The 16,455-nt window shown below is 38.1% G+C and overlaps 1 protein-coding gene across 1 annotated transcript in view; it reads left to right on the top strand.

Moving 5' to 3' along the window:
- LOC107671704 (low-density lipoprotein receptor class A domain-containing protein 4-like) overlaps positions 1–16,455 on the top strand; it is a 55,276-nt gene that overhangs the window by 9,796 nt on the left and 29,025 nt on the right. The window contains exons 2-3 of the mRNA XM_016464638.1: positions 6,937–7,459; positions 10,301–10,441. Of these exons, the coding sequence (XP_016320124.1) occupies positions 7,420–7,459; positions 10,301–10,441 (181 nt within the window). The 5' untranslated portion in view covers positions 6,937–7,419. The remainder of the gene's footprint in view (positions 1–6,936; positions 7,460–10,300; positions 10,442–16,455) is intronic.

The following is a 16,455-nucleotide window of genomic DNA, read 5'->3' as shown; positions in this document are numbered from 1 at the left end:
ACAGGATATGGATTTTTAAGTTGTTCTCTTTCTTTTAACTTACCTTCGGATGTTTAGTCATGTTTATTTTGTGCTGAAACTGGTATTAATGTGGAGGAGATGATCGGTTCACGTGCGCTACACGCTGGGCTTATTATTGAACTGAAGTGCATCGCGCTACAGCGATCTGTCACTCCACATTAAACAGCGCCAAAACGGCATTTATTGTTTAAATATTGCAATACAATGGACCGAATTTGAAATCTGAGACTTTGTTTCATATTAAAAGTACCAAAGCACAATGCTTATTGCGATATATTGGATTGGAAGTGCCCTTCAACGTTCCGTCCATTAACTGAAAGCAGGCTAGAATAATCGATTCTTGGGGTTTAAGACTCAGTATCGTTCCGTAAAAATGAGAATCGATTAAAATCAAGATATCGATATTTTTTACCAAGCCCTACTATCCACCGATGGGGGCGTAATGTCATATGAAAGTACAATGGCTGTGCAACGCTATCACTGGATTCACTGCATGTTTCAGTGCGAAACATGCTGTGAATCAGTGTAGTCTGATTCTCTAATGAATGACTTGTGGGTTCTTTTTAGTAAATCGAAGGTGTAGAGTGCAACCACTGTAAAATAGTGCAGATTTAATGATTCTTATGAATCACTGCTTTTTTATTTATTTTTTATTTTTTATTTTGTGAATCAAAAACATCCAACACAACCAGTTAAGTCCAATTCTAGAACGGAGTTCATTCTTTTTAGCGAATCAAAACACTGCACAACCGTATAGCCGAATTACAGAACAAATTACAGAGTCGGTTCTTTTTAGCAAAATATTTTGTTTTTGTATTGTTGGACTGAATTTATGCTGCATTTAAGACTAAAAAAGCTGTTTAAATGCCCCTTTTTGCATCATAAGAAAATTATTTGTTTATTACTACAGAATGCTGCTCTAGTTCTCAGAGTCTCAGTTGGGCGGGACTAAAACTTAAACATGTCTGGTTCACACACACATATGCACCTATTAAACTGACTAGCCCAGACGCCTGAGTCATCATTTGTTAACCTGCAGATCCTGGTTGTCAGGTCAACTTAGGACACGGGCAGGAAAACGGTTAATCTGTCTGATTAACTGCTAGGCTTGAACAGGGTGGCCTTTCCTTTGTGGATGGGTTTTTTTCTGTTTGCTGAACCATGTGTTGTAATGGACTTTATCTTTAGCAGAAGGTATAAAGATAATCTACGAGTAAGGGAATTAAATATTTCAATGTCATTGTATTTTATTTGGTAAAAAGTAGGGGTGCTCCGATTGATCGGCTACCGATCACTATCGGCCGATAATCACGTTGGGATGATTGATCGGCGGTCTCTAAAAAGGCCAATCTCAAAAAAACCATCTCAAGCTGATGATGCTGCTGTGAGAGGTTTGGCATGACATGCAGCGTCACCGTCTCACTCTGTCCGGCGCGGGTGAAATAATTATAATGCTGAAGGTGAGGGACTCAATATGCAAATGGATTTAAATCACCACACATCACGTCTATCTATAAGCAAGCTGCACGCTGCACAGTTGACACAGGAATTGTGACTTGCACAATCGAGGCAGTGTCACACCGTCACTCCTCTGTCCGGCGCGGGTGAAATAATTATAATGCTGAAGGTGAGGGACTCAATATGCAAATGGATTTAAATCACCACACATCACGTCTATCTATAAGCAAGCTGCACGCTGCACAGTTGACACAGGAATTGTGACTTGCACAATCGAGGCAGTGTCACACCGTCACTCAAGTTTATAAATTGCATTACTTTTTAATTCTTGCCAGTGTTTAACCATTCAGCGCCCGTGCGCTCTCCTGAAGACCGTGCGCTCATGCACACTCAAAGCGCACACACACATTACGCCGTTTGCAGTGCGTATGTGGTGCGTATTTTTTTTCCGCATTCATGTTAACAGATTAATAAAGCCTGCACACGGTTGCAGTCCAGCAGTGCCTTCCAGGAGCGGTGCGTCTGCAGCAGTGCAGAGAGTCGTTTCCGCTGCATGCGCTGAATTAAAGTAATAGCGCATTGTTTGCAGTAAATATGAACATGGATTGACACGAAAATGTAGTAATTACACCATAAATGCATATTATTAAAGTCTACTGTGTTTCACAGTCAACACATATGACTTTTTGGCTAGGTTTAAAGGGAAAGAGCACTTTTAGATAAACAAGGCGATAATAGATGGCACTCGTGGAGGTAGGCAAACAAAGTTCATTATTAACCGCAAGATTGCTTGTAATAAAGATTTCAGTGCAAAAGGAAAGGCAGTAGAGCTGACTATTTCTGTCAATGGTCAAAAGAAAGCTTTAAAAAGATCGGTATCGGTGATCGGTATCGGCAGATACTGCTTTCTGTGATCGGCGATCGGTGATCGGCCTCAAAAATCCCGATTGGAGCACCCCTAGTAAAAAGCTGTGTAATGAGTTGGATAATATACAGTCAACTGGTTATTATTGCCAAGTAAACAAATGTAGGCTGATATAAAACTCCACTGTTTCACACCGGAGTCTTAATCACCCATTTGGGGTTTCTTTTGAGACAGACTGACAGGCAAGGTACACTGTAAAACCTAACAGTGATATTCACTAAATAAAATAAATCAACACATAAATATTGAGTCGTGCACTTATATTTTAAAGTTAGCAGTACTCATATGTATTGGTTTCAAAACTTAAATGGTTTAAGGCAATCGGTTTCCTCAAACGGTTTGAGTTAACCTAACTTGTCGGGTTTTACAGTGTAGCAACTATTAGTCATTTTTTTTACTAATGATTAATGGCATGGGCAGTTATGATGTTTGAGTCTGACTGGATGAATCAGTTCAGCGAATAGTTGTTCCTAAGAGCTTCATCATGATTTAACCAGGCACCGAGAGTGAGAAAGAGACAGACCCCCTGCTGAGATCACATTACCCAGACCGACTGATACAGAGAATATTTTAGCAGGCGTTTATTGCAGTCATTTTAGTGGTTTTCAGCATGGCTGCTGTTCAGCCTATTCATCAAACTGTGTGTATTAGGATAGAGAGTCTCTACAGGTGGAGTGTTCTGGTTCACTTTGTTAGTATTTATTATTATTGTTTTTGTTTGTTTGTTGTACTGATGCTAAAATTCTGGGCAATACTGACAATAATGAAAAGTCTGTTCAGCATACGCAAGTCAACCAATCACATGTGTTTCTTGAAGTCACTCATGTTTACAAGGCTAACATAATGTCAATACCAATGAACCTCTTGCAAGTTTATAAGATTTATACATCTGAAAGCTGAATAAATAAGCTTTCCATTGATGTATGTTTGTTAGGATAGGTCAATATTTGGCCGAGATACAACTATTTGAAAATCTGGAATCTGAGGGTGCAAAAAAAATCTAAATATTGATAAAATCGCCTTTAAAGTTGTCCAAATGAAGTTCTTAGCTAATTTTTGATTACTAATCAAAAATTAAGTTTGACATTTACAGTAGGAAATTTACAAAATATCTTCATGGAACATGATCTTTACTTAATGTCCTAATGATTTTTGGCATAAAAGAAAAATCAATAATTTTGACCCATACAATGTATTTTTGGCTATTACTACAAATATACCCCAGCGACTTAAGACTGGTTTTGTAGTTCAGGGTCACATATTTGATAATATATTTGTGTCTTATCGGTTATGTCTTTTTTTTTTTATTTATTTTTTTATATCTATCGCTGTTTGTCGATTATTGTATATACCTTTGCCATTATCTAAAAACACTAATAACTTAATAAAATATATTATAATCTTTAGCAAATCTCAAAATAAATATAAATTTCATGCTGTACATTATAATATTGTAACTTCTAAATTCACTTGTAGTATTTAAATGGCAGATTTTAGTTTTTAGTGCTTTATTCTTTATTTAGACAAAATAGTATTGAATTTTAATATCTGCAGTTTATTAGCAGTCATAACATGAAAATAATTATGACTTTACTGAATTATAGAATTTAGAAGATAATAATTGCCATTAAGTTTGCAATGCCAATATATTTAATTCTGGTACATTTTATTTTATAGTAATTTATATATTTATGTATAAATTCTATTTATAGAATAGAATTGTAACTTTGGTCAGTATATGTCAGAATAGGGCTGCATGATTAATCGAATGTGATTGTCATGCGCATCTTGTCAGTAAAGCCGATTCTGTAATTAGTAGTAAATCTCCAGCACGCGTGTTCAGATGGAGCAGCATTTACTACACAGAGCCGTAGTTCAGTGACAAGCTACGCAAAATCGCGTTCATAATCGCAGACGATTTAATCGTGCGATTATGAAATCGAAGAAATCGTTCTGCCATTATGAAAGCTGTTTGCGTAGCTTGTCATTGAACTACGGCTCTTTGAAGTAAATGCTGCTCCATCTGAAGGCACATGAAAATACCACATTTAATAACATGTTTTTACTCCAAACTCACTTCATAACGTCAGTCGTGTTTGAAATAAAGCCTTCTGTGAGATGATGTGGCTTCTTACACAGAATAAGGCACACAACATATTTCATAGTATTCTAAGCAGCGATAAAGGCTATGTCGATTAGCATTGCATTATTATAAACTTTATTATAATAAAAATTATAATAAGACGAACTCAGATAAACCATATTATTGTCGTAGTCGTGTGTTTATTAGTCATGTTGAATTAATGAAAGCAGTTAAATCTGTTTATTCAGCAACGGCTATAGGTATTTCCTGGGTTTCTTCGGTGAGGCGTATTTGGAGTTTCAGCGCGAGAGAGCCCTCTGGCCTTCAGATGGAGATTTACTGCAGATCACAGAACCGTGCTTCACTGAAAGATACGCATCACAATCGCAGATTCTGCCTAATCGCGATTTATCGCCTTTGTGATTTAATCTCGATTAATCGTTAAAAATGTGTTTTTCACATCCTTAGTCTGAACAAAGCCATAGATACATGGTTTGTTCACTCTCTCTGAGAGGAGAAGCACTTAGGAAAGGGACACATGGAAGAACAAAGATAACAATGAAGAAAAGTAAATCTAAACATCTGGCAGATGTTCATCTGTTTTATCTGTGGTGGCCGTAATTGTGTCCTGAAACGACCTCAGTTGACTGTGTGTGTCTCAGTCTTTGTTTGATTTGGATGGCGTTCTCCTGTTTCACGTGTGTGGAATATTATTTATTGTGTGATGGATCCGTGCTCTCGCTGTGCGGCATGCGGCTGGGGTCAGACGAGGTGAGGGCTTGCCGTGCTTCTAAGTAACACAGCCGATGTGTATTCGGCAGTCTGGGCTCAGCGCGGCGTCCACTGGGATGTCAGAGGGCTTTAAAGGTTGTCTGAGGACACGTCCTGCCTCGTCCATTGCTCTAGTCTTCTCCAAATTAAAATGGAGTTGTTCTTTTTTTTTTTTTTTTGAGACATTAAATCGATGATATTAAGCCACAGAAACATTAGCTGTGGCTTGTGATAACTTGGTTTCCAGTAAAGTGTTCTAGTGTGTTATGTAACAGTCATTAAAGGCTGACACTCCTGCTGGGGATTGTAGATGCTAATGTGCATCTCTTCACAGGAACTTGATGTTTTGTTGCTGGTAAAGATCTGCCGTAAGATCATAAAATGCTGATGTGTTGAACCCCTGCTGTTTCTAATTTATGCTTAATGAAACACCCGTTTTATGATTGTGTCGGGTCTGTCTGTTTTTTACGTCTGCCTCAGAACTTGTCTGCCAGATCAGACAGGATCTTAGATGACTACAACTATGGTGGTAACCAGTAGTTTTCATTACCTTAGAAAAAAATCAATTGTTCAGAGTTAGTATTAGAAGGTACTTTGATATTGGTTTTGTTTTATTACTGTTCGAATATTGGAGGTCAGTACACTTGCTTTTTTTTTTTTAAGATATTAATACTTTTTTTTCCTTCTTTTCTTTTTTTTAAGCAAGGATGCGTTGATTTGATTTAAAAGTGACTGTAAAGACATTTATAATGTCACAAGATATTTCTATTTCATTTTCAACTGCTGTTTAATTTTTTTTCAGTATTCTTTGATGAATAGAAAGTTCAAAAGAACAGCATTTTTGTTTCTTTTGAACAATCTATTCATCAAAGAATACTGAAGATAATGTATCACCGTTTCCACAAAAATATTAAGCAGCACAACAATGATAATAATAATAAGAAAATCAGCATATTGGAATGATTTCTGAAGGATCATGTGACACTGAAGACTGTAAAAATGGCTGCTGAAAATTAAGCTTTAAATGCAATAAATGACATTTGATAAAGTGCTAAAATAGAAAACAGTTATTTTAAATTGTAATAATGTTCCACCATATTACTGTTTCATTTGTATTTTTGACCAAATAAATGCAGCCTTGGTGAGCATAAGAGACTTTCAAAAACATTAAAAATATTTTACTGACCCCAAACTTTTGAATGGTAGTGTATGTTAAATAAATCATCTTCATATGAGCAAATTAATGGTGAATTAACGTACTCAAATAATTGCCATTATTGTCTCAAATATAACAGTAAAATAGCACTGTTTTATCTTAGTTTAGTTGATGAGATGATTTGCAGAAAACATTTTCAGGGGAAGAATTTAACAAATCTTAAAAATTCATTTTGAAATAATACTGAAACAGAATTATTACTCAAATAAAATCAAATTGTGTATCGAACAGGAATTGTTCTCCATTTGAATTGAATCAAGTGAATCAAATCAACACAGTGAATCATTAATTGATTCATTGTCAATTCCTAAACAAGATTTCACATAGTACTTACTCCAGTAAAAGCAGCTGTAGTAAATCATAGAGGAAACTATAGTAACCTTTTGTAAGTGAGTTTTGCAAGTACATTTTTGCTTGCATGTATTTCAGCCACTCAACTGATTTTCTCTCTGTCTCTCTCAGTGAGCTTGCGGTCTGAAGGATGAGGTGGGGCGCATTGATTAGCACACTGCTACGCTGAGAAGAGTTTATCCACCCAGGACGAGCGGCAGCAACTACACATTCCCTTCCTGAATCAGCTATCAAACACCTTCTCTGAATCAAGTACCTGTCTGGATCTTTCCTCGCTCGCTCACACACAGCTATGGCTGGCTGGCTCTGGCTGGGAGGGTAATCAGTGCTCTGGTTGCCCTGGCAACCCCGCCCTGATTCCTGCTGAATAGAGCCCTAGTCTGTCACTAAATACTTTTTAGCCCCTCCTCCACCTTTCTTCTTAGTTTATTTGCCCTTTCGTGAAGGTAGAGGGCAGCGGCTGGAGCAGGAGCCATGGACTTATGAGGTGAGAATGGCAGCACGGTGGCTGTTTGGCCCCCAGGAGCCCTCAGGCAATTGGAGCCAATAACGTGGGTGCACACACAAACATACGGGCCAAGCGGCAGGAGCAGTATGCAGGAGGCTGACCTACCGGCCACCAATGCTTTTACAGGTGAGCACCGGATCAGGTTTATAACCTCAGTGTTAGAATTAAACGGGATAATTGGTTGGCATGAACGTGAGTTTAATGATTCATGCCAGCGGTGAAGATTATGTTCATGAGGAGTCTCTCCCCTGCCTGGAATGGAATGCAGAGAAAGTGCGAGATGGGTGGAGGGCAGTGGAGGCTGGGCTGTGTACTAAACCACAGTTTGACAGCCTAGTGCACTGCAGACAGAGAGCAGAACAGGACTTGGAGAAATGTGCTACTTTACTGACATAATATAATGACCCTGAACTTCTTTTCTTGTCTCATCTCGTCTCATCTCTTCTCCTTTCATCTTATCTCCTCTTCTTGTTACATCTTGCCTCGTCTCATTTCATCCTCTTCTCTTCTCTTCTCTTCTCTTCTCTTCTCTTCTCTTGTCTTGTCTTGTCTTGTCTTGTCTTGTCTTGTCTTGTCTTGTCTTCTCTTCTCTTCTCCGCTCATCTTCTCTCGTTTCCGCTCATCTTCTCATCTCTTTCTTAATGTTTTGTTTAATCTTATCTCTTCTCTTCTTGATTCGTCTCTTCTCATCTCATCTCTCCTCTTCTCGTCTACTTTTCTCTTGTCTGGTATTTTTATTTCAAAAAAAAATTTCATATTCTATTCTCATTTCTCATCTACTTCTTATCTTCTCTTTTCTTCTCTTCTGTCTTCTCATTTCATCCCGACTCATCTCTTCTCTCCTTGTTTTGTCTCTTCTCGCCTTGTTTAGTCTCGTCTCTTCTTGTCTCATCACGCCTCATCTCTGTTTATTTTTCATCTCTCTTCTTGTTTTGTGTTGTCTCTTCTCTTATTGTTGAGTCTCTTCTCTCCTCATCTCTCCTCTAGTCTTTGTCTTGTCTCTTCTTCTCTCCTCTTTTGTCTGGTCTTTAAAAATATTTTCTCATTTAATCTCTGTCCTTGCATCTTCTCATCTTCTCTTCTTTTTTTCGTCTCTTTTCATTTTTTTTATTTTTGTCTCAATTTTTCTCATCTGGTCTCCATTCACCTTTTCTCATCTACTTATTTTTCTTCCTTCTCTTCTCGTTCTTGTTTCATTGCTTATCTCATCTGGACTAATCTCTTTTCTCCTCTTCTTCTCTTGTCGTCTCTTCTTCTCTCCTCTTGTCTCCTTTTTGCTCATCACGTCTCCTCTCGTCTTTTCCCATCTTCTTGTCATCTACTTCTAATCTTATCTTCTCCTTTTCTACTCTTTTTGCCTTTCTTCTCCCCTCTTTAGTCCAATGTATTTTCATCTTGTCTCCTCTCTTCTCATCTAGTCTATTCCCTCTTTTTCCCATTTTCTTGTCTCATCTGCTTCTGTTCTTTTGCTCTCTTGTTTCTTATTTTGTCTCCTCTTCTAATCTTGTGTCTTGTCTCTCCTATTCTCTCTTGATTTTTGCTGCTTTGTGCTGTTGAGTTTGTGCAGGTGAATGTTGGATTGTCTCATTGTGTGTCGTGTTATGTTAAGGTGTAAGCAGGGCAAAGAACTGCTGATTTGTTTGTCTAAAGATTATCATATCATTTTTAAAATCACATTGGGCTGCACCACACCTTGTGAGAGATCACATGGGTGTGCTTTGGTATTGTCTAGCTCCTCCTCCTAACACAGTCAAGTTGTTTATAGTGCTAGTGTCATCACTGTCTGGTTTGCATTGCATTCTGGTCTTTTGTTAATGCTGCATAGTGAAGAGTCTTCCATACAGCTGAATATCCACCGTTATCAGGTCAATGTTGAGTTTCTCTAAAAGCATGCTTGCAGGAAGACTTATTTTAAGATCATTTATAAAAGCCAGTGACCTACATATAGAGGATCATCGCCGACTGAGATCCACAAATCTCTGCCAAGTTTTTGGCCCAGTGAAACTATCCCACAAACTCCTGCACCTGAGCATTTTCAGATCCTCACAGGACGTCCTGATGTTTTTAGTTGTTAAGTTGTTGTGAAGTTCTTTCAAATGTAGACTTTTCATGGAACAATGTAAAATAGTAGGATCATCCAGGTTTGACAGTTTAGGGGTCTGAGAATCAGGAGGTGGAGGGGGAAACGGACCCAGGTGTAAATCAGGATCTGACATAGCTTTTTTTGTTTAGTTTTTTAATAAACAGAGCAAAATTGTGGCAGAACTTGTCAACTTTTATAAATACAATGTAAAAAAATTTAGGTTTTGTTTTTTAAATGTTTTTGAAAGTCTCTTATGCTTATCCAAGAGTACATTTATTTTATAAAAATACGGTCAGAAAATTGTAATATTGTAAAAATATTTGTATAATTTAAAATAACTCTTTTCTATTTTAATATATTTGAAAATGTAATTTATTTCTGTGATGGCAAAGTTGAATTTTCAGCAGCCATTACTCCAGTCTTCAGTGTCTTATGATCCTTCAGAAATCATTCTGATATGCCGGTTTGGTGCTGTAGAAACTTTCTTATGTTGAAAACAGTTGTACTGCTTATTATTTTTCTGAAAACTGTGGTACATTTTTTTCATAATACTTTGATGATTAGAAAGTTCAAATGAACAGCATTTATTTGAAATAGATTTTAAGTATTAAATAGATTTTAAGTATTAAAAAGTATTAATTTCTTAAATCTCAATGACCCCAAACTTTTGAACAGTATTGTAATCTTATTTGGGAGTTGCATTTATAATCCACTTAGCTTTTCTAGTTATAAGTTTCCTTTCACAAGTGCCAGAACAAACCAAGGATGGAAATATGTCAAGCCCTGATGCAGCAGGTGTGAAAACAGAGACTGACCCTGATTGTTATTGATTATATTAGCCTATCTGAAAACGAGTCATTGCGGTTTTCTGTGTTTGTCCCTAGAGTGCAGATTCCTGTGCACTAACGGCAGATGTCTGAACCTGGGCTCGCAGGTCTGTGATCAACTCAACCACTGTGGAGACAACAGTGATGAGGAGCACTGTCCCATCTCCACCCAGCATCCTGCATCTGCCATCTTCAGCTGTGAGTCCATCTCTCTAACACTGCTGCTCCAGACTCAGGTCTGTGTTCTGGTTCTGATGAAGTCAGCAGGATGTTTTCTTGCTTCTCATTGGTCAGTTCTCATCTGAATTCCTGAGGCGTTTGTATCCAAGCCACCTGCAAGGTGTGAGTCTGAGAAGAGTGTTAAGTGGTGTCTCTGCACGCTGAAATGCGGAGAGGGACTGTGTGTGTGTGTGTGTGTGTGTGTGTGTGTGTGTGTGAGTAGGTTGTGTTCAACATAGGATGTGGTCAAATAGCTAAAATATTAAAATGCATCACAAAATTCAAGATATGGGGGCTTTATATCATTTCATATAGTTAATATCACACGAAGAGTGCCGTTTTGTCATCCAAAAATCAGCATGATTACAAATGTGATATTGATTTTATACAACAGTTCAATAAACAAGAAGTTAATATTAAGAGCCTTACGTTTTAGACACCATATTGCCTGTTTTTTGCTCTATTTCGACAACAAAAATAATTCCAAACAAAGACACAGCATTGTTTTGCTTCTCTGAGCAACATGATGCTGTTTCGTTCCTGAATGAATCAACCGTTTAAATGATTCGGTTCAATCACAATGACTCACTTATTAACAGTGACGTGCTGCCACCTACTGGCGGTTTTAATTTCACATTTAAAGTATATTATCATTTTTTAAAAATAATTTCAAATATCAGTATTCAACGTTTTATATGCATGTAACTGCAGGTTAAATGCATTCATGTCCTGCATTAAGCAGTGTGTAAATGCATCTAAATGCCACTTCAGATGTAGCTTCTGTGTTTCCTCTGCATTGCAAAGATGAATTTTGTTGATACTGATTTCATTTGCTTGATAACAGCCCAAATGTCTTATTATTCTAATTGACTGATTAAATGTAAGAATTTTACTCAAATGATGATGCACACTTTTAGAAAAAAAAAATGACTTCATTGTAAAAATGACCATAAAAGGTAAAAATCAGTTTAAACTTATTGGAAAAGATTAATTTCTATCACTGCTGTGAACTGACCACCACACAGAATATGAAGAATATCAAAGTCAGCTGTCCATGGTAGTCCTTAAGACTACCAGCACAATAACACAAGATCAGCACAATAACACACTCAGTAAAATATTGTTTAATTATCCTCATCAATAAAATCCTAGAAAATATCGAGATATAATTTTTTGTCGATATCGCACACCCCTAGCTGCCAGCCGTTCCACACAATTGGCACTGAATGTAAAATTTAACACTGCATACACCACCCTAACCCTCGCCAAAGAGAGGAGCTCTCTCTCTCTGTGATTAACCAAACTCAGATTAACTTAGGTGGTTTAATTTTCTCTCTTCTTCAGCCCTTTGCATAGTTAAGAATGTAAAGATGAAATATATTAATATATAATTTGTATTTGTGGTGCTCATTAATTTTTGGTGGGTGCTCCTAAATCTTTGCTGGTGCTCCTAACTTTTTAAAGTTGGGAGCACCAGTGCTACCAAGTAAAAATTTTAATTTCGAGCCCTGCTACTACTATTAGTATTGTGAACTATAATTGATGAACTATAATTGTTGTTATTGTTATTAGCTATCATATTATTAAAAGTTTAAAAAAGGACCAAAAAATGTTTACAGAAAGGAAATATTTAGTAAATAATAATATTTTCATATAATATGAAATAATATCATTTTTGGGTCAGATTTTCTGGGGGATTTGCTAAAGTACTCAAAGTAATTTCCCTTGAGATGGCAGACAGAGAAATGCATTTTCAGTAGATGCATTGTGAAAGAGATGGTGTGCCAGTTTGTGCAGGCCACATATCAGCCGTTTTCTGTCAGTATTTGCAGGAATTACTTTAAGAGTGATGCTTATTAAACATGACAGGTTTCCACACCTCATCTCCACAGAAGAAACCACACTGAGGATCATCTTACCTTACATACACTCTAGCTTTTACTGTGATGAGCACAGTTACCACAAAACCGATCACATTTGCCCTTTCCCGGCATCGAATCCCAACACACAACTTGGCTGGCAGAACTTTGCTATAAAAACCACCAACAACAAACTTTCTCAGACATAAAACTACAAACGTTTATTCACTCTGCATAAAAGCTCGGGGTACGCTCTGTCCTCTTTGAAGGCGGCAAGGTAGCGGCACGCTTTGAAGGGTATGTAAATCAGCCTCTTCAACAGTTTGCGTGTTTGTTAATGGCTCCCCTCTCCAGTGTGTGTGTGTGTGTGTGTGTGTGTGTGTGTGTGAGAGCGAGAAGAGTTTCTCAAGAGCTGCAGATAAGCTGAAGTTGTCAGGCACTGGACGTTCATAGACGCTATCCCGCTCGCACTGGACCAACACGTCCCACTTTGATGTCTGTCAGGGGACTAGTGTCTATAGAGCTCTCTCGTATTCGCTTTCTCCTCACGTTTCTCCTCTGCGGTTTTAACACAGGTTGATGGGGGTCAGAGATCGCCGAGGTCACGTTTCGAGCCTTGTCTGATGTGAAGAGCTCAACAATCAGTTTGTTTGAGTTTAGGATTTCCATCACTAATCTCCATCATCTCTCATGCTAATCTGGGCCGACCGCAGCGGGATGCATTTTCATGCTAAGGGGCTCATTACCAAACCGACGTCATGTCTTCTGTATGCAATCTGTGTCGCTTAGAGGGAGGGCAAGTCCCAGATGAAGCGTTTGAACTTCTTGAAGATAGAGAGAGAGAGGGAAGTGCCCGATGATGGAATTGTTTGGTTTACAGGAATGTCCGACAGTAAAAGAGACTTGAATGAAGTTCGGAGGGTCTTAATCAGGGTTTTAATGACGGAGGATAATGATGGTGTGAATGAGACACTTGTTTGGTATTTGATGTCTTGGAGCCGGTTTGAAGAGCGTTCCGCTTTGTTTGCGCTCACTTTGATTCGTGTTATTTGACTTTTCGCAATATTCTGGATAAAGGAAAACAATTTATCTCTGAACATGTTTCTTAGATTTGCACTTTAACGAACCAACAGGCTGAGCACCTGTGCGATAAATTCATCACGCACTCAATAGCAACCGTTGTGATTTAGTTTTTAGTTGTAAAAAGCTCTCCCCCCCGCCCTCTAAAGCTTTCCGATGAATACGAATCCTGTCAGTCCGAAAAGAGAAATCTCTGATTCCTTCATTCTCTCCTTCCTCTTTTCTTTCCTCCGCTTGCTCGCTCGCTCGCTCTTTCCCCCAGGTCCTTTGATCCACATCCCACACACGTCGCTGCATTAGCCGGGCTGTTTTTCAGGGCGAGGGCCGTGCGGTTCTGTATTCGTTGGCTGTCAACACCATCAGTACCGATGGGTTTCAGACAGTGTCACCTCACGCAGGCTCACAGTGGATTCTGGGATTGTTTATCGTGGCTGAGCTGGAGGTCTATCGGGCGCTATTCTTCTGCGTTCACTCATTTACTCAGTCATTTTGTGCCGCGAACCTCCCAGTATGATGGAATCCCTCGGTCTCTCTCGGTGGCCTTCATGCCTCCCTCGTTTCTTCATCTGTTACCTAAGTACGTTTGACCCTGTGTGTGAGTGTGTTGAGAGAGTAATGATGCAGCTGGGGCCATTAAAGATTGGGAAACTGACAGCCCTCCTCCTTCGCTTTCATTTGCTCCCCTCAAAGAACGATAGACGGAGGAGAAAAAAAACAAGAGGAGAAAAAGAGGCAGAGCAATAAATGGAGACGTCTTAAATGGCAAGTTGCTTTGGAATCCAATCAAGTTTGGCTCAAAGACTAAAGCAAAAACAATGAAAGACACAAGAAAGCGAGGGAGACAGAGAAAGAAAAAAAGCTTTTTACTAAGTGAATTGTTTGTGCTTCATGTCCAAATCTGAATTAAGATCTGTATTGATGAAATTACTGTTTACAAACAAATGCTTGGCAGAAACACTACCAGCTTCAGTTTTATATTAGTTCGTAAAGTAATCCATTACATTACACATATTGAGGTAATATAATCAGACTACTTTTTGATTAATTTTAGATTACTTTTGACCTAACCTGTTTATCACATTGATTTAAATAGGATAATCTTGTACCATATGGTTATAAAAATGCAAAGAAAAAGAAAATGTTTAAAAGTCGAAAGCCTTCCAAAGGCATGCATGGTTAAATATCTCACTGAGTGATGTTTGGAGGGGGTTTGGGCTTCTGTAGATATCCATTATTATCAGTGGATTGGACAAACTCAGGATTTGACACTGTTTGTGTTACTTTGTAGGTCTTAATAATCACAATCTCCTCTGGTTTAATAAGAGCACATATTAAACATTAAATATGCCACATTTCTCAGGCTTTAGAAGTGTTTGTTATAAGTATGTGGGTATTCAGCAGCGTGTGACGGAATATGTTACGCCCCTTACCATACTGTGATGCCGTGTCCTGGCGCGACAAAACCAGTAAAACCCATTATAAACGAGGCATTTGTTCGCATCCAGTGGGGACATAATTACTGATTATTCGTTTTAGGTAGGCGTGGTTGACTCTTAACTTTTATAAAGAATATCTCTTTGGATTTGAGACTTTAGTCTTTGCAACTGTACAGATCTTCTTTATGCACCAAGAGCTTGTAACACTCCAAAGAGAAAGGAAAAATTGAAATCGCATCATATGACCCCTTTAAATAGATTTAGCTTATTTTATCTCCCTACATTTTTTCACCATTAACCACAGGCATCTTTTCTTAATATCAGTGATCAGTATTACATTAAATATTGTTTAATAAATCATCCATCCATCACAATTCACAGCACTGCTCTTATCTGAAGAACCCTGAAGTGCACTTTCCTTGTTGACATCACAATAATTTCATCTTCAGGCTCTCCACAGGATCTAAATCTTAATGGATGAAATGACCTTCACCCTAGCCAATCAGAGTGCTGATGATGTAGACGAAATTCAGGAGTTTAAATGGATGGCAACACGCTTGTTGAATTTAGAGGATTGTTATAACCCAGCAAGACCTAAAGAGAGAGCCTAGTTTTTAAAGCAGTACTGATTTAAAAAATACCATGGTAATACTAATGGTGCTCCGATTAGGATTTTTGGAGCCGATCACCAATCGTCAGTCACAGGAAGCAGCATCTGCCGATACAGTCACAGATAACGATCTTTCTGAAGCCTTTTTTATTTGTATTAAATAAAAAAAAATATATATGTAATTATCTCACCTAAATCCTTTCGTGAGGTATATGGACAGATATTGAGACGGTGCAACTGCATTTCATGCCAAAACCTCTCACGGCAGGCACGTTGTCCGCTTGAGATTGGTTTATTAGATCGGCCTTTATATAGACCGCCGATCAGATTATCGGCCAATAGCGATCTGTAGCCGATCAATCAGAGCACCCCTAGATAATACCATAGTTTTTTTGTATATGGTATATATACACTATACACCACTGTACACTATCATGGTATAGAGTGTTTTTCTTCTAAAGGCCAAGGCTTGTACTGCACTAATATTTTCAGTGCCTTTATAGCAGTTTGCTGCTCAATCTAAATAGCTGTGTTCAGAAAATGATATCAAAACTCTCTGGAATGTTTTTTTTTATCACATGCCCTCCCACACCCAAAATGTTTTCCCATTTTTAAACCATTTTAAATGAGTTGGAATGCAAATTAGAAATATTTCTCATTCTTTCTGCATTCCCTCTTCCAACCCGTTGTGTTTTTGTTCCCCTGAGGTGTTCATTTCTCACAAATATCTTCTCCTCTCTCTCCCCAGAGTGAATAAAGACTTTCATACTGAGACATCCTATTAGCTCATTTCCAGTTTACCCATAATGCTTTATAATGTGTTTTTATGTCATATCAGTCATGGCTGTATGGATGAAATTCAGACCCTAAACTCATTCACTCTCTGATTGCAGGATGTCAGGTTGCATTGTTGCTTGAAGATGCATGAATGGAATAAATGAATTCTTAATGTGTGTGTGTGTGTGTGTATGAAGGAGAGAGAATGAAACATGAGAAGAATGTTTCCTG

This window comes from Sinocyclocheilus anshuiensis, unplaced genomic scaffold (genome assembly GCF_001515605.1).
Source record: "Sinocyclocheilus anshuiensis isolate Anshui unplaced genomic scaffold, SAMN03320099.WGS_v1.1 scaffold902, whole genome shotgun sequence".
Taxonomy (NCBI): domain Eukaryota; kingdom Metazoa; phylum Chordata; class Actinopteri; order Cypriniformes; family Cyprinidae; genus Sinocyclocheilus; species Sinocyclocheilus anshuiensis.
This window is presented reverse-complemented; position numbering and strand designations above follow the sequence as displayed.